Source organism: Sceloporus undulatus, chromosome 2 (genome assembly GCF_019175285.1).
Source record: "Sceloporus undulatus isolate JIND9_A2432 ecotype Alabama chromosome 2, SceUnd_v1.1, whole genome shotgun sequence".
In the NCBI taxonomy this organism is placed as follows: domain Eukaryota; kingdom Metazoa; phylum Chordata; class Lepidosauria; order Squamata; family Phrynosomatidae; genus Sceloporus; species Sceloporus undulatus.
The window spans coordinates 226,939,637-226,958,089 of record NC_056523.1 but is presented as its reverse complement, the minus strand read 5'-3'; the positions used below and the strand labels follow the sequence as shown (position 1 = coordinate 226,958,089).

Sequence of the window (18,453 nt, the reverse complement as noted above, 5' to 3'; positions counted from 1 at the left end):
AACATTGAGGGAAACACCTGTGGTTCTACCAATAAGTTCTTTGCATTGTTCTACATGTTTATGGGATAAATAACTTCATTCGGTTTATATTGTGTAATGTGGCTCCTCTCTCTAGGCCTGTTACAGACTGCCAAAATAAAGCTGCTTCGGGTCTCTTTGGAGGTATGCTATTTAAATGATGCATGGGTCCTAAGAGTCCGGAGGTCGCACCAAAGCCACACTCCATTCCTAAGCACCGGAGTGCAGCTTTTGGTGCAGCTTCCGGATTCTTAGGATGCATGCATCATTTAAACAGCATACCTCCAAAGAGACCCAAAGCAGCTTTATTTTGGCAGTCTGTTAACAGGCCTATCCAACTAAAGGCAGCTATACCTTTCCCACAGAAATCAGTATTTTATAATTAATTTAAGCCCTATTAATTTAAGTGACATTTAAACCCAATGACACCAGCTGAATTGCTAGCCATACTTCATTAAAATTTGGGAGTTTGGGGAGACAACAGGGACATATTCTTCACTAACCTAACCTTACTCTGAATGTTAAAAATCAAGAGTATTTGAGTTAACAAGCTTTTTCAATATTACTTACCTTGAATACCATTCCTGTTTCTTAAATGAATGATTTGACAAAGAAATATATGAAGGATAAATGGATACAAGTGACAAAACATATACTGGGGGGGAAAAACAACATGAAAAAATACTAAAATGAAGCACCACATATCTAAATAGATTTGATTAATGGGCATAATTAAAAATTAATTTAGATCCTTTGAAGAAAAGCCTGAGAAAATGTAAAAGTGTTCTGAAATGAGTGAGGAAATAATTATTTGTGCTCAGAAAAAAATGGGGTGGGGGAGAATAAAAAGAAAAAAAATTGTGCCTATAAAAGCCAAATAAAATGGGATTCTCACTAGAAAAATGAGAGAAACTCCGTCACACCTGGTGTGTTGTACATGCTGACAGAAGGGTTGTTATAGACGGCCGATTCCCCGAGCAATGTGTTATAAGGGTTGTTAGTGCCATGAGGACGAAGAAGAGCATTGGTTATAAGATGGTTAGCCATGGCTCCTGGAGCAGCCCAGTAGAAAGACAGAGGGAAAAGCAAAAGAAAAAGAAGAACAAAAAAAGGGTCAATCAGGCCAATGTGATTTTAAAAAACCCATTCAGACCAACAACAATTTCAACGACCCTGATTAAAAACAACCAGCTAATTAAGTAATAAGCAAGTTAAATGCCTGCAAAACACAGATGCCACTGATGAGGAAAAGGAAAATGAGCGCCAGGAAACCCCCCCACTAACTGCTCCAGGTGCAAACCGAAGGGAGACGCTCCACATGCCTTAATGCTTCTCACACTGGAAACAAAAGGAAAGGCCAAGCAAATATAATGAGTGACCAATACAAAATGGCACATTGAATATTCAGCACATGTTAATGAGAGCCAGGATGGTGTAGTAGTTTAAGCGTAAGACTATAACTCTGGAGACCAGGGTTTGGATTCCTGATCAGGCATGGAAACCAACTGGGTGATCTTGGGCAAGTCACATTCTCTCAGCCTCAGAGGATGGCTAAGGCAAAACCCCTCTGAACAAATCTTGCCAAGAAAAGGCTGTGATAGGTTTGCCTTAGGGTTGCTGTAAGTCAGACATGGCTTGAAGACAAGACAACAACCAATAACAACAATAACATGTTAATCATGATTTCTTCCCGATTTTAGTTCTGGTGCTACAGTCTCAATAAAGATTACTCTTTAGTTCTTTTCAGTTCATTTTTTGAATATTTATAGCAAAGATGTAAATAACAATAGTCATTTTCCCCATCCTTGATAAGACAGGACATCTTTACCCATTGAGAGAGCCATTTAGAAATGATCAATAACTGCCAAGTTTTTCACAGATCAGGATTTTTTGCATACATTTCATTTGCACAAATAATGCTATTTTTGACAGGAGATCCCCAAATGTGATAAATGCACACAACTCATAATCTCATCCAGTGAGGAGTAATACTTTGAAATTATTCATTCTTTCATGTGAGAATTAAATACAGTAAATGAAAATGTACATCCCTAATTTATTGACAGTAGATAGAGTAAGAAAGGTTGCTTTGAAATCATAAACCACAAAATTAACAATTAAAAATCATAAAATGGCAGGACTGAGTAAATCTGACAACAGGAGTTTCCCCCAAAACAGGATATGCCCTTGGAAAGCACTTTGTAAGGACTGAGAATGAAGTATGCTATACTGAGTTGCTCTCCATACATGTTTGCATTCTTTTTCTTTTTACAGGGGCAATTCTCAGATGTGTAAGTAGCTAACTCAGTGTGCAACCTGAAAGCTGACGGTTGCAAAGATAAAGAAAACCAACAGTGCCAGTTGTGCTCTCCATTCTTACACACTAACTCGCATGATCAGAAGCACGGAAAGAGATAGGGGTAACAGAAGTTTGGTTACTGTAATGGTGGTACAAAAACAAAGATACTGTTAGAAAAGACACTATTACCATTATAAAAACAAGTATATTGATCTGTTCAAGGACCCACTTGTTTGTCCTTAAGAAACTGTACCACTACTGAAAATAACCTGCTGCTCATATTACCTTCCTGGCTTATATCTGGTGACATGGGAAATTTTAGTTTGCGATATGGAAATAAATTAGGGATTTACTCCTACTTAGAGTAATAGAACCATAGAGCTGGAAGAGACCTCAAGAGCCATCCAGTTCGACCCTGTTCTGCCATGCAGGAACACACAATCCAAGCACTCTGTGTGACAGATGGCCATCCAGCCTCTGTTTAAAAACCTCCAAAGAAGTAGACTCCACCACACTCCGAGGCAGCGGAGATTTTCACTGGTGAAGTTCTTTCTCATGTTTAGGTGGAATCTCTTTTCCTGTAGTTTGAACTCATTGTTCCAACTCTCTGGAGCAGCAGAAAACAAGCTTATTCCAACCTCAGTATGACATCAAATATTTAAACAGGACTATCATATCACCTTTTAACCTTTTCTACTCCAGGCTAAATATACCCAACTCCCTAAGTCTCTCTTCATAAAGAAGTCTCTCTAAAGAAGTTTTCAGATCCTTCACCATTTTGGTTGCCCTCCTCTGGATATGCACCAGATTGTCAACATCCTTTTTTAATTGTAGTGCCCAGAAATGGACAAGTATTATTCCAAATGAGGCCTGAACAAAGCAGAACAGAATGGCACTATTACTTCCCTCCATTTAAACTTCTATTGATGAAGCCTAGGAAAAAATTGCCTTTTTCAGCTGTAACATCACACAGTTGATCAATGCTCACCTTGTGTTTTACTAGGATTCCTAAATCCATTTGATGTTGAATAGCAAACTGAGCCCAGGACAGAACTCTGTGGCACCCCACTGGATACTTCTCTTCAGGATGAAGAGAAGCCATTGCTGAGCATCCTTTGCATTCGGCTGATCAACCAATTACAAATCCTTCTAACAATAGCACTGTCTAGGCCACCTTTTACTAGCTTATTTGTAAGAATTTCATGGGGAGCCTTGCCAAAGGCCTTACTGAAATCAAGATATGCTTTGTCTACAGCGTTTCCTTCATCTACCAAATTAGTAATTTTAATCTGGCATGACTTGTTTCTCTGAAACCCATGTTGACTTTTTGTGATTATGGTATTCCCTTCTAAATGTTCACCGACTCTCTGTTTAATGATCTGCTCTAGAATCATTCCTGGTATTGATGTCAGACTAACCTAACAGTAATTGTTCGGGTTCTCTTTTATTCCCCCCCCCCTTTTTGAAGATGGGGACAATGTTTGCCTTCCTCCAGTCTGTTGAGACTTCTCCTGTTCTCCAGGAATTCTCTAATGACTCTGAGATTACATTTGCCAGCTCTTTTAAAACCCATGGATGTAGTTCATCTCATCCCAGAGACTTAAATTCATTTAAATTACCCAGATATTCCTGTACTACCTCTTTATTTATTCTGTACTGCATTTCCCCTATTATGTCCTCATTTTTCCTCAGGTTCAGCACCCTCTTCCTTTTGTGAGAAGACTGAGGCAAAGAAGGTGTTGAGTAGGTCTGCCTTTTCTCTGTCCACTGTTAGCATTTCTTCATCTTCTCCATGCAGTGGCTTTACCGATTCTTTCTTCTTCCTTTTGCTATGGACATATCACAAAAAGCCCTTTTTATTGTTCTTAACCTCTCTAGGAAGCCTGAGCTCGTTACGTAAAGCTTTTTATGTGGATATAGAAGTATTTCCTAGAAGTGTGTGACTAAAGTCACTGACATGGGTAGTGACAGGGCATTTCTTTTAGTATATTAGCGTATTATTTTACTATTTTAGCATTTTACAATGTTGTATTTTATTGTTCATTTTTGATTACTTATGCTTGATGTTCCGCCCTTTGGTGGAGAGGATGTTATAAATAAATGTTGTTGTTCTTGTTGTTTTTACCATCATCGTCATTCATCACCACCACCATTTCTTGGATTGCAATTTTCAGGTCACTTTGTACGACCCAGAAGAGTGACACTTCCATAAGTTAGATATAAAGTAACAAATCCAAAATTTAATATTGAAAAACAGAAGTAATATTGAAAAATATGATTTCATAAAGAGCACTTTCAAAGCCTATCTCTCACGTATGCATGCATTTGGACACCTCTTTCCATTTACCTGTGTACATATTTAAGCATCCCCACACTTAGTTGTGGCATAGACTATTTCATCTCCAGAAACTAGGGCTTAATTACATTTCAAGAAAACAAGAGGTGACAGGGGACTTTAGCTCAGGTTACAGTGGATAGAAGTCATGGCATTAAAACTTTGAATTTTAATTTCCTTCCAGAGTAACATTTCTACTGTTTGAATTTGAGATTAATTTGCATGAATTATTATGGAGCCCATGAAACTGAAATTAAACTGATTATCTCTGAATGCAGTTGCCACAACACTAGCCTTTTCTCTCTGTGTGCATTTCAGATTATGTCTCTGCAGAGACTGAAGAATATTTATTCAAATACGTATATGCAAGGTTGTACAATCATCAAAACATCTTCTTCAGAATAGTGAACAAGAATTTTATCCATTTTTTGCCCTTCTCCACATCAGCTGAAGCACAGAGTTCAAAGTACATGTTTTGTTGAAAGGGTAGTTTTTAAAAATAATTATTTAAAAATCTTAAAAAGCATCCCCAGTTGGGACTGGGCCCTCCATTTTACTTGCAATCTGAAGGGTGGGTAGATTTTCCTCTGTCCTCCAAAGCTATTCATTTTGGGTTGTAAGCTTTCATAGAAGTTTCTTTCCTACTTTCTGACACAAATAGCAACTTTGGGGGCAGGTGTGTTTTAATTAACCCCAGGGGATTGCAATAAAGAGTTGTTGTTTTTTAAATACCCACTCCATTAATGTGATCTCATGCATGAACATCCTTTCCCTGGTATTTAAAGCTTTTTTAAAACAACAACATGCAATGCCAAATTATATGCTTAATATAAATATGTAATGTGCCTGTAAGACGAATGAGAATCTGATCCCTTAGAACTGCATACTATTCATACTTTGTTGGGTCTTCTAATTGAGTGTCTGAGTTTGATTAGCAGTCAGGGCTACATCCACACTGCAGAAATAATCCAGTTTGACACCACATTCATCGCTTTCAAACCACTAATTCTCAGAATTATAGTTTTGTGAGCCATGTAGCCTTCTCTGTCAGAGAGCGCTGGTGCCAAGAACAACTGCAAATCCCAGAATTCCACAGCACTGAGTTAAATCTGGATAATTTCTGCAGTGTAGATGCAGACCAGGATTTATTTGAAGATGGTAGTGAAATGAATGTGAAGAGTCTTGTGGCATCTTAAAGACTTAAAAAAAATTAGCATATACTCACCATATTTACTCGACTATAAGTCAACCTCATATATGAATCAAGGGCAGGTTTTCCGGGCCAAAATTATGGATTTTGGTATGACCCATGGATAAGTTGAAGGTAAAAATTTAGGGGCATGTAACAAAGAATCTAACAAATGAAGCAAAGGAAAGTGATGCCAAAGGACTTAGAAAATTCCAGCAGTCATAACTTTGGGGTCACAATAAAGGCTGGATGGATAAGAAATCAGAGAAGGATTGTTGCTTCCAGGACAGATTACATGCTTGCCTTTCACCAGGGGATGTTTCCTTTTAAAATAAGTGTTAAAGTACAGTACTTAACATTGACCCATGGATAAGTCAAGTATATAGGCCTGTTACAGACTGCCAAAATAAAGCTGCTTCGGGTCTCTTTGGAGGTATGCTGTTTAAATGATGCATGGGTCCTATGAGTCCGGAGGTCGCGCCAAAGCCACACTCCATTCCTAAGGACTGGAGTGCAGCTTTGGTGCAGCTTCCGGATTCTTAGGACCCATGCATCATTTAAATAACATACCTCCAAAGAGACCCGAAGCAGATTTATTTTGGCAGTCTGTAACAGGCCTAAGTTTTTTGGGGTCAATTTCATGACTAAAATTTCTAGACTTATACATGAGTATATACAGTAGATATATTTCAGTCCACTTGATCAGGTGCATCTAATGAAAAGGGGTGAAAGCTTATGCCAGATAAAACTTGTTAATCTGCTGTTTTTACAGAATAAGAGCCTTTGCACACAAGGCAGGTGTCAGAGTTCCCTATTTGGGTCCTTCTGCCATAGTGATGCTAGTGTATAGATGTGGTTGGTGTGTGTAGAATGTGCTGTTAAGGCAGGTGTTAGTATAGCTCACCATGGGGAATGTGGAGGAGGTGGTGGAGACAGACACCCAAGGCTGACTGGCTTGGGAATGAAATGTGTGAAGGGGTGGTGATAATATCAAAACTGCCTGTAGCTTCTCAGTCTCAGCAAGGAGTGCTTTCCTGTGCTGATCAACTTTAATAAACTCTTACTGGTTCATCCAAGAAGTCTGGTTATTGAGTTAGGATAGACATAGGACATCACAGCAGATAAATTGCAACTAGAGAAACATAATAGTACCTTCAGTGATGTTTCTGTCGTGTCCTCTCATGGGAGACAGCTTGGAAAGCATTTCTTTTTATTGATGCAAACATGTCTGTTAATTACCTCCTTTCTTGCTATTGTTCTGCTAGGATTTCCAGTGCAAAAGGTTAATTCTGCTCTAATGCTGGTTTTGGGTGGTCAGTGAGTGTGGCTTAGCTGCCCTTTATGATCAAAGTGAAAGAGAAGCCATGAAAACCTCAATTCAATTTGAAAAATTTTAAAGATCTTTTTTCTCCATGGAAAAAATCCATTGGCAAATGACCACTCCCAGCCCCAATAGGGGCTTGTCAGAGAAGCTGAGAAGGCAAGACCTAGCCCATTGCTCCCACACCATCTCCTTCTCAGCAGAATAGTCCAGTTACCAATGCTCTTTTTTCTCTTTCACACACATTCACCTGGAAATGTAAGTAGAAATAGGTATCAGAGGAGTTTATCACATGGGAGGGAAGCACCCAAATCCCACAAATAAACGGACTTTAAATCTATGACTATCCCGCAAGAGCAGGATTGTTTTCAGATGATGGCGCATGACTTTGGCAAAAATCCCAAAGTTAAAAAGTGAAGTTAAAAATCCCAAAGTTAAAAAGTGGCAGGATTTTGCAGCTTTCTGCATGGGTTAATGCCGGGTTAATGCCAAAGTGCCCCGATGTGTCTGAAAACAATCTTGCTCTTGCGGGATAGTAATGGGATTTAAACCCTGATTATCCATAGGATCTGGGCGCTTTGCCTTCCATGTGAGAAACTCCATAGTTAAAACAACATTTAGTTCATTGTTCTTCCTGATCTTGGCTGAGCAAATTTGATTAATCACTGTCAGATTAATCACTACTAAAGGTAAAGATAGACCCTTGACATGAATGTCCAGTTGTACCTGACTGTAGGGGGTGGTGTTCATCTCCTTTACTAAGCTGAAGATCCAGCATTGTCCGAGGACTGCTCTACTGGTCATGTGGCCAGCATGACTGCACTAAACGCTGTTACCTTCCCATTGAGAAGTGATACCTATTTATCTACTTGCATTTTGCATGCTTCCACACTGCTAGGTTGGCAGAAGGTGGGACTAGTGATGGGGGCTCACCCCATCATGAAGCACTTGGGCCTCAAACTGCCAAGCTTCTGATCTTCCAATTGTCAGAATTGGCATCTTAACCACTAAGCCACTGCATCTCTTAATCACTATTCTAACTGCTGGCTTTCATCCTCCAGCAATTAATTAAGTCTTTCCTGAATAAGGATGCTCCCCACCCCAAGAGAAAAAGGCAATTTAAAATATAAGATTGCTTTAAATTTATATTTCTGTGGGGGTGGATCTCTTTCTGTGTGTGTTTGTGTGTATATCAAACTAGAAAAAGGGATTGCATTGAGTGGGCAGTGCCAAATGCTGTGTGTGATAAGTTCTTAGTGCAAACAAAGGCTGCAAAGCTGGAAAGATTATGAAGGAAGAGAGTGGTCCTTGTTGTGTAGTGCTTTTGACAACACCACTATTTTAGCAAGAGAAAATGAGGTGAATCTTGGGCCAGTTTTTGGATGCTGTAGCCCACTGGATGAGGACCAAATAAGTGAATGTCTGTGGGTGAGTGCTTCCTGTGCCTGTCCCTGGGATCTCTCTCTGTGTTTCTCTTCACAGTGCTACGCTTTGGCTACTGTTTGTTTACAGGATGCATTATGGGGTATTTCAGACATTCTTTGGGTGTACCTGGGGAAGATGCATCAGCCACAACTCTTAGGGAAACATGAAGCAGCAGACAAAACATGTTAGAGGCCAAGTAATGGTGAAGTACAGAGTAGCTACTGGGAACTGCAATTTTCAGGAATCTCTGTAGTCAGTGGAGTTTATCAAACGGGACGGGAGGCTCTCAATTTCGAAAGAGAAGCTAGCGAGGTCAATTCAAAAATTCACGCAATTACCTGATTACTTATCACACCTTAAATTCGCTGTAATGGCCTCCCCGAACGTGATCCAGATTCTGTGCAAAGTAAGTCATCACATCGCTGGGTTCTTAATTGCGAATTGGCACCCTTGCACATGCTCTGTGAGACTCCAGATGACTGGAGTGAGAGAGCGGTACCAACGAACCCCACAATTTACAAAAGAGGTTAGAGGGGTGGGTGGGAAGAATGTTGAAAGAACATGCTCTATCCACGTTAAAATGAGCATATATTCACTCTTGTCACATTAAAACATGAATATAATGGTTATCCAATAGCTCCCGGTCCATGCCTCTTAATTAGCAGGCAGCAGCCCCCCCTCAGCAATGCTGAAGGACAAGCAGAAGCAAAATTGAAGCAGATTTGCAGTGTGGCTTCATGGGAAACCCCCCCTCGAGATGGGGGGGTGAACCAGGACTAAAGGAGACATGTACATCACACCAAACAACAGCGCACTGAGTGCAAAGTTGCCTAGGAACAGGGTTTGTGACTAGTTCACCGAATTTACTTAACTGTGGATTGACGCGTGATTGCGTTCAGACTGCCACCAATCGTGTGTGGTAGGTAACCTTTCACGCAATAACGTGAATACGCATGATTCCGTTCAAGATGACACTGGATTATACTTCCAATTTCAGTCATGTGATATTGTCCAGTGCTAGAAAATTAACAAGTTACTGCTTTTGTCTCACACATGCAAGGCAAATCTACCCAGTTATTGCTGGGATTTAGGAAAAGGCCATCATTTCATGGGTACGTTGATACATCTGCTGAAGGCTGGGGTAGTGGGAGAAGCAAGCCTAGCTGTACATGGGAATCAGGAATTCTGAGCAAGAAGATGTATGAGAGCACCATAGTCATTAAGTTTGAGGGGAAATCATGGAAACCACTTATGGATAAATGGTGCTAGAGAAATGCCAGGAGGTAGTGGCATCCAAATAAAGAAACTGGAATATTTTGCCCTTTTCATTCCTGTATCTAATGCCTATTTTGAATGAGTTTACAGACTAATGACAGAAAGAGGTTGAGTGATAGCATTGTGAAGGCTGATCTGTAAGCGAAACTAAAACTGAATATGACACAGACAGTGTTTCTTGATGCCTTAAAAATGATTTTCAAAAATAGCAAGAGGCCACTCAAATACAAATGTAAAAGAAATGAAAGCAAAACAACCCAGATCTAAGATTTTTTTAAAAAATCACAATTAATTTCGACCATTTCAGTCTGAAAGTGCCCCATCGCCCATCTAGTCGCTGGGAAGGAGGATACAGCATGCTTAGAGCAGTGAGGGACATGGCCTCAGAAAGTAGATGGCAGCTTAGGGAAACCTATCGCTTTTCCGAGGTGAACTGTTTAAAGCTAGCTGAAAGGGTTCAGTCTCTGGATTCTAATGAGCATGTAAAGGATGGAAGCAGCATGTATAAGATTTGTACTTGGATTAAAAACCTTCCAAAACCCTAGATCATGAGAAATTTCCCCCAGGGGACAAAAACCTCCAATAAGCATCAGTGAACATGGAGAAGCCTGTGAACTAGATGTTAGTCTGAGGACTACGAGACTAATGGATTTTACATTGCTATCCATACATGTCCTTGTTGAAGCTAAGATACTGTGGACATGTCCAAAATGTCAGCAACTCTTTTGTATATTTTTAGGTAATTTTATATTGTTTGTAGATTATTTTAATTGCTTTGACTTTTATTGAATTTTTAAAATGTTTTTTATCTGCGTGCTGCCTTGGGTCCCTCCTGGGAGAAAGGCGGCATACAAATGAAATAAATAAATAATAAATAAAATACTCTGAATTTTCTAAATTAAGAAAAGATTATAATATTAAATTTTCGCCTCTCCATTCTTTAAAAGATTCCCAGTTTCCCAATGCTGTTTTTCTGATTTATATTTCTTATTTATCACATTACTGTTTTAAAATGAAATACAGTGCGCCCGCATCATATGCGGACATGCCATACATGGATTTTAGCATATGCTGAAAGCCGCATACCAGAAGAGGCAATGGTGTGTATGCCTGTGGTGAACACACTGTGTCGCACCATGGACATGAGCCCCATTGTTTTCAATGGGGCTCCATCACACACGGTATTTCCTGTATGCAGGTGTGTGTGTCCAAAATGGATCCTCGCGTAAGGGAAGGGCGCACTGTACATTACAAAAGAGATATAACGCAAGGCTCTCACTGAAATAAAATGTCATACTGTAGTACTGATATTCTCAAATCTGCTTTGTTGCTGCTAACTGCTGTCAAGTTGACCTATTTCATAGCAACCTTATGGGTGAGACATCCCCAAGACCCCTGTCCCCCACATGTCCTATAGATTCAGGCCCAGATTGAGTCTAGCCATTTGGCGTGTGGTCTTCCCTCTATTACCTTCTACCTTTCCTAGCATTATTCTCTTTTATAATGATTTGTGCCTTCTCATGAAGTGGCCAGTGTATAACAGCCTCAGTTTCATCATCATGACTTCCAGGGAGAGTTCAAGTTTAATTTGTTTGTCTTTTTGGCTGTCCATGGTATTCCCCAGCTCTCTTCTCTCAGCTTTCTTCACTGTCCACCATATATGTGATGAGGAATACAATGGATTAGACGATTCTAACTTTATTGATCAATTGTATATTTTTAAACTTTAGGATCTTTTTGAGTTCCTTTATAGCTGCCCTTCCTGTTCCTATTCTTCTTCTGGTTTCTTGACTGCAATCTCCTTCCTGGACAATATTTGATCCAAGGTATAGTAATTCTTTAACTATTTCAATTTCCTCATTGTCTGGGTTGAGTTTATGTATTTCCTCTGTGGTCATGATTTTTGTTTTCTTTATTGAACAAGCAGGGTGACAGAATGCAGCCTTGCCTGACCCTTTTGCCAATTTGGAACTATTCTGTTTCTTCCTATTCTGTTTATAACCATAGCCTCTTTTCCTGAGTACAGATTCCTTATGAGGACTACCAAATGTAATGGTACTCCTATTTCTTTAATTTCCAAAGCTTTTTGCGATCTATACAGTCAAAGGCTTTGCTGTAGTCTATACAACATATGCTAATAATATCCTTTTGGAATTCTTTAGTGCACTCCATTAGCCATCGTATGTTTGTAATGTGATCCCTAGTGCCTCTTCCTTTCCTGAACCCTGCTTGTACCTCTGGGATTTCTCTCTCCATATATGATTGGTGTCTATGTTGTAGAATTTTGAAATAATTTTGCTTGCATGGGATAGTAATGCTATAGTCCTATATTTGCTGCAATCTTTTGTGTCTCCCTTTTTGTGGATTTGGATGTTTATAGATTGTTTCCAGCCTGTTGGGCATTGTTTTGTTTTCCATATGTGTTGGCATATTTTATTTATTACTAGAATTGATTTGTCTGTGTGGATTGTAGCAATTTTATTGTAATATCATATGTTCCTGGTGATTTACTCTTTCCAATATCTCTTATTGCTGTTTCCACCTTGCTGCATGAAACCTGTAAAGCCAGTGGGGCTAAGAATACAACTCCTTGGAAGCCACAACAGGATGAAACTGTTGTTCCCTGCACCCTCGATTTATGTGGGTTTTGTAAAAGATTTTCAGGTATGTCCCAAGTAGTTTGTGAAATATCTTGCATGATTACTGCCAAAAAAAACCCACGTACAACTTTTATGTTTATACCTTGAGGGAGGCATTTTGATTCAACAGACATTTTAATTCAGATTGACATCAAGAGTTATTTCAGGTTCTATAATCAATCTCAAGTAATGTGGGTAGTTTTTGGCAGCCCTTCAATATATTCCTAAGTATATTATTCAATGTATTTATCTCAATTTATGTGTAGTACTTTGCATTATAGTGGGAACAGTTGTGGTGCCGAGAGGCCATTTTCAGTGGTGAAATGGATACAAAATGATTTGTGTTCTTCTGTATCACAAGAACACCTAAGTAGGATTGTTACTGACTTCAGATGAATATAAAGTCAAGAGTGGCAATTTGACTGAAGACATTACTTTAAAAAGGATCTTCTCATTAAATAGGATATTACAGAATTGACTCTTAAATGACTAACTTCTATATTGTTATTTAGCAATGAACTGGCTATCACAATAAGCTCTTAAAGGGTTTTTGTGTGCACAAGGGAAGAGTGTTGGTTTATCTAAAGGCAATATACATGGAGAAAGTAGCATGCTTTTTTGTTCAAGACATGCATACATGTATTTTAACACTATATGTCAAATAATGTCCTCTTCTCATTGAAACAAAACTTAACTGCAGTAAATGTGAACAACATATTTATATATGCATTCATGGCAGTTTCATATATAGAGGGGGAAATGAATTTTGTCTTCCTGGGTTCCATATTTTTTAATGGGGCCTCAGAACTCTAGGGGTGCCACTGCTGTTAGGGAGGGAGGGGAGTTGGCACAACATCTGGGGAGCCTATTACTATTAATGGGAAACAGAAAGAAGATCATGTGTAAGAACATTTATGCAAATTATTTTCCTGTAGCCATGAGTTGTCTAAATCTTGTGAGCTGTATTGGAGTCAAAGATGAGAGGAGCAAAGTCAGAGGAAACTGAGAAGCAGTGTTCCAAAACTCAGCCTCTGCTGCTGGCCCAGGACCTCCTCCAGAACAGAACAAACAGGTTCAGGAACCCATCTGCACTACAGAAATAATCCAGGTTGACACCATTTGCAGCCAGAGATCTCTTATCTAGCTTCCTTGTTGACTACTGAGCATGTAAAAGCTCCCTGGCTTCCACCACTCACCCACAGGAATAAATTAAAAATGCCTCTGAACATTTCAGCAAGTGCCACAAACTCTCCTCTCATCTCTTCACTCCTCTCCTAGCACCTTCTTTAACACACACACACACCAGCAAGAGCTTATAGGGCAGATAGCAATGCTTCCCCTCTTACCACCACTTTCCCTGTATTTGTCATTTTAGAAATTAAACACTGTCCTCAAACACCTTTGAAAATTTACAGTCCAAAATTAAGAACACAGCAAGCCTTTCCCCACGTATACACGAATTGAAATGAGGTTTTATACCTCAAGGCATCTTTTCCCATCTGCCCACATGGTGATGGAAGATAAATTTGTTAGGTTCATATTTTATATAAACCAACTTCATTTGCCCTTGCCAATAATGTACAAACCAGCAGAGCTATGATCTTTTGGATCACCTGCGGAACTGGCTGCTCTCACCTTCAACATTGGGTACGGATATATATCATCATATTAACATATATTTCAGACCGTTCCTACCACAGAGAGGGAAAGAGAGAAGAGCTAATGTGCCAACTACATGTCCCACCTTCCACATTCTTCAGCATTTGAACAGCGCAGTCCCTTTTCCTTGCCACTCTGTCCCCACTCCGCATCTTAGCATTTGAACAGACAGGCGTCCCTTGTGCCCTTGCAACTACATGTCCCCACACTTCCAAGAATTCTTAGCATTTGAACAGAACAGGCGGTCCCTTGTGCCATTGCAAACTACATGTCCCACACTTCCACGCATCTTAGCATTTGAAACAGGGCAGGCAGTCCCTTGTGCCTTACAAACTACATGTTCCCACACTTCCAGCTTCTTACGGCATTTGAAACATGACGGCGTCCCTTGTGCCATTGCAAACTGCATGTCCCATTGTCCCCTTCCAGGCATCTAGCCATCCCCTCCCGCTCCCTGCCTCTCTCAGTGGCCAAAAAGGCTGAAAATGGTGCCATGGGGCGCCAGGAAAGGGCCCTTCCTCCCCCCCCCAGGCCGGCCTCCCTAGAGCCAAAAAGGCTGATGAAAATGGCCCCATGGGGTGCCAGAATAAGGGCCCTTCCTCCTGCCCCATCCCCCCTGTCCTACTTGGTGTGCTACTGCTGCCAGCCCAGCCTGCTCCTCCTCGCTCTCAGCCCTCGACGGCTTGCTGCCACCCATGCACAGGCCCAATAAAGGTGCAGAGGCGGGTCCCTGCCTGCTCTTGAGGGCTGGCCAACAGGGGGCAGGGCAGACCGGCAGAGCCCTGCCAGCTCCAGTCCTGCTGTGCTTCCTCAGCTCAGCAGCCGGCTGGGAGCTGGAGCCGGCCCGCCACCGCGGAAACAGGGAGAGCGGACGGACTGTGCCCGCTCCCCAGAAACGGGCCAGTTCCCAGGATATGGCAAGCCTACTGCCCAAGCCACTGTGAAACAAGTGGTGGGCAAAAGGGCATTCCACTGGAAAAGTGAACCAAAATGCTGGTATTAGCAGTGGCCATAATCAGTTATCGAGAAAGATGAAATCATGATGGGTGATTTAAGTGTCTATCACGGTGCAAAAGTCTCAAAGTAATAACAGATGCTGGTGGGCATGTGTGTATGTGGGTGGGTGAGTTGTATTCCATCTTGCTGAAGAAAGGTGGGAGAGAAGGAATTGCAGTTTCCACATTTCCTATTTTCCTGTTTGCAGTTATTTTACACTAAGCAAATAAAGAGGCTCCAATGCATACAGTGTGAGTATGACAATCACAGGTCATTTCTGGATAGTTGATCGATCGATATTAACAGAGCTTTGAGAACTCACCAACACCAAGGTCCAAATTATCAAAACACAAATAATTTTCAAATAACAATCAAACCACCATCTAATGGTGTTTTCTGCTCTCCAGAGTGTTTAATAAATCTCAGAGAAATTCCACACCCTTCCTTACCTGTCTTTGCTCCGAGTAAATTGTAGCCCACAAGCAATCAACCACAGTAATCCAGTAATACATGTAATTGCTTTGCCACAATATGGCTATTTAACACAAGAGAGATTGTAATTTCTTCTTATTTTATTCCGAACAGGTAGGTGATTTGGGTATCTTTCAGACAAAACTAACCTGCTTTAGTTCCAAGGAGAACATAAGCATCTTTGGAATACAGCCACTGCAATTAGAAGGGATTCCAGAGCACACTTTCAGGTTCAGGGCCCATAAGAAGTTTCTGGCTGCTCACGGATGGAGCCACAGCCCCCAGCCAGGAGTCCAAGGGCCAGTCAGATATCCAGGTCACTCGGAGCATTATGCACTGGCCCCACACTCTGTCCCACATTGTTGGTGCAAGTCAGAGGTCAATACTACATTGGCCTGGCTGACCCATCCCCAAGAGCTCCATGGAGAAGCTTGTTTCACCTGCCGCTGCTTCTCCTGATGGTGGTCTCACCCATGTAATAGTGAGAGAGAGAGGAAAGGGGTCTTGACCCCCATGGTGGGGGTCTCCAGAGGCAGGTCTCTTCTTCTCTGTGCGGGAATGGCGCGGGCCTTGTGGGCATCAGCCCCCTCGGCATGATTCGGGCCTGCATCCAAGTGTTTGAAAGCTAACCACAACTTGTCCATTCCCGGGCAAGTGGGGTTATGAGGAAGCCTACAGATTTTGCCAGAGGTTGCTGTGTGTTGTGCAAAAGGAGCACATGTGTTGATAGAGGGGCTTTTGACCCCAAAAAGGCAAGGCCTAAGAAGGAGTGGGGAAGAGGACTTGCTGGACGCAAAGATGGAAAAAGGAAATGGCAGAAAGAATAAAGGGGTAGGTTGAAAGAAGAATGGACGGTCCATGGGAGAGGATTATTCACAGCCTTCCAACTGGAACTGGATTCAAATCTTCCTTCCCAGGTATTGAAAATCCTGTTTCCCAAACTCAGTTTAAACTTCACTGAGTCCATTCATTAGTTACTTCACATTTTAAACGATTTCCCGCCAAAGCTCTGGATGTGAGTCAGCCACCCATTTTGGATACTGAAAAGATTCTGCTTTATGCAGAGCAGCAACTGCCTTTCACTCCCATAGCCTTCCGTCCTGTTCCACTCTCCAAGGAACCCTAAATGGCCAGCACCCGACTCGCTCTTGTCTCTCTCTGCTGCCTGTTTCATTTCTGGCAAGGAAGATTCACAAACTCACAAATGACTACAGGAATGCTCTATCTTTCTGCCCTCAGCACCATCACTTGTGCAAATGGGAGGTAAAAATATAAGAATTTTTTTTAAAACAGAAGAAAACCCTTTTAGTTGCTGAAGAGTATTGCAGCATGCATTATTTTCCTTTTAGTACATTTTCATGCAAGAGAACAAGGTACAGCACATTTCAAAGCCAACTGGGCATTGCCATTTAAACACCTTTAACATTGCAACAGTCACACATATTTGAAAAGTTCATAATTACCTCTGTTGAGTGATGCTGAACTGTTTATATCACCAGTGATGAAGGACGACTCGGACTGCTTTCGAACAGTGTCGTTCCACATCCTGCGAATGCGGCTCTGGAGAAAGGGAAGACGAAAAGGAAGGAGAAGAGGGTGAACTCTGAGCAGACCCCCAGGAGCAGTGGGGCCTGAGGGGGATCCGAGACCCCTCTTCTCCCCCATAATCTAGAGAACAGGCTTCGCTGGTACTCAAAATGCCCAACAACCCCTCCAAACCCCAAGAAACCAAACCCCGGAAAAACACGGTTCTGGCCTCTGAAGGATAGAAGAATGGCTGGTGGGCCTGGGGCCCAAAGAGACCCTCGATTTCCCATTTGCCATGCCTCTCTCTGTGGCCTCCTTGAGGGAGAGAAGAGTAGCTGGTCTCCCATGTACTTCATCTCCCCACCCCTGCCCTTCTGTTTGTTTGTTTGTTTGTTGTTGTTGTGTGCCTTCAAGTCATTTCTAAATTATTGTGGCAGCCCTAAGGTAAACCTATTACTTGGCAAGAGTTGTTCAGAGGAGGTTTGCCATGGCCAAGCTGACCCAGTAGTTGGGTCATGTATTATTTATTTTGTAAGTCTGATTTAATTATCTGTTAGGTGCTCTGGCTTAGTGCGATGGCTTAGTGGTTTAGACACCAATTCTGATGATCAGAAGATCAAAAGGTTGGCAGTTCGAGGCCCGAGTGCTGCTCCTGTCACTAGTCCCAGCTTCTGGGTATCAGTTCAAAATCATGCAAATGCAAGTAGATAGATAGGTACCACTAAAGTGGGAAGGTAACAGCATTTGGTGCAGTCATGCTGGCCACAGCAGTCCTCAGACAATGCTGGCTCTTCGGCTTAGAAACGGAGATGAGCACCACCCCCTACAGTTGATTATGACTAGACATTCATGTCAAATGACTACTTTTACCTTTACCTTTGAGATGCTTGGGACACACACACACACACCATTTGATGTTATCTGTAAAACTTATAATCTAGCCTTCTATTCCATGTGAGGGGGAGAGAGGCCTGGCCTGAAGACAAAGAGCCCTCCTTCTGACCACCATCTTGAGGGGGAGAGCGGCCTGTTATGTTTTATTTTGACTTTGGATATTGTATTGTACTTCCTGTTGTACACCGCTTTGATCTAATTTGGAAAAGCGGTATATAAATAAACATTATTATTATTATTATTATTATTATTATTATTATTATTATTATTTGCAGAAATTAATTGTTTAACGTGCTCCTACAAACTCATATTGTGATGCATTGTTTAAGAGGTCACAAAGTGTACAGTGTTGCCTACAACTTAATTATAAAGAGTGTGCACAAAGGGTGGGATGAATTTAGAAGC

The 18,453-nt window shown here is 41.2% G+C and overlaps 1 protein-coding gene across 31 annotated transcripts in view; it reads right to left on the bottom strand.

The window, feature by feature from the left end:
• Window positions 1–18,453, bottom strand: part of ADGRL3 (adhesion G protein-coupled receptor L3) — a 459,475-nt gene that overhangs the window by 24,592 nt on the left and 416,430 nt on the right. For 16 of the 31 annotated variants that reach the window (XM_042454258.1, XM_042454256.1, XM_042454257.1 and 13 more), the window contains 2 exons: window positions 17,091–17,187; window positions 942–1,070 (listed from right to left, as the gene is read on the bottom strand). In XM_042454258.1, coding sequence (XP_042310192.1) covers window positions 942–1,070; window positions 17,091–17,187 — 226 coding nt within the window. The remainder of the gene's footprint in view (window positions 1–941; window positions 1,071–17,090; window positions 17,188–18,453) is intronic. The other 15 variants (XM_042454260.1, XM_042454262.1, XM_042454264.1 and 12 more) reach the window with 1 other exon arrangement.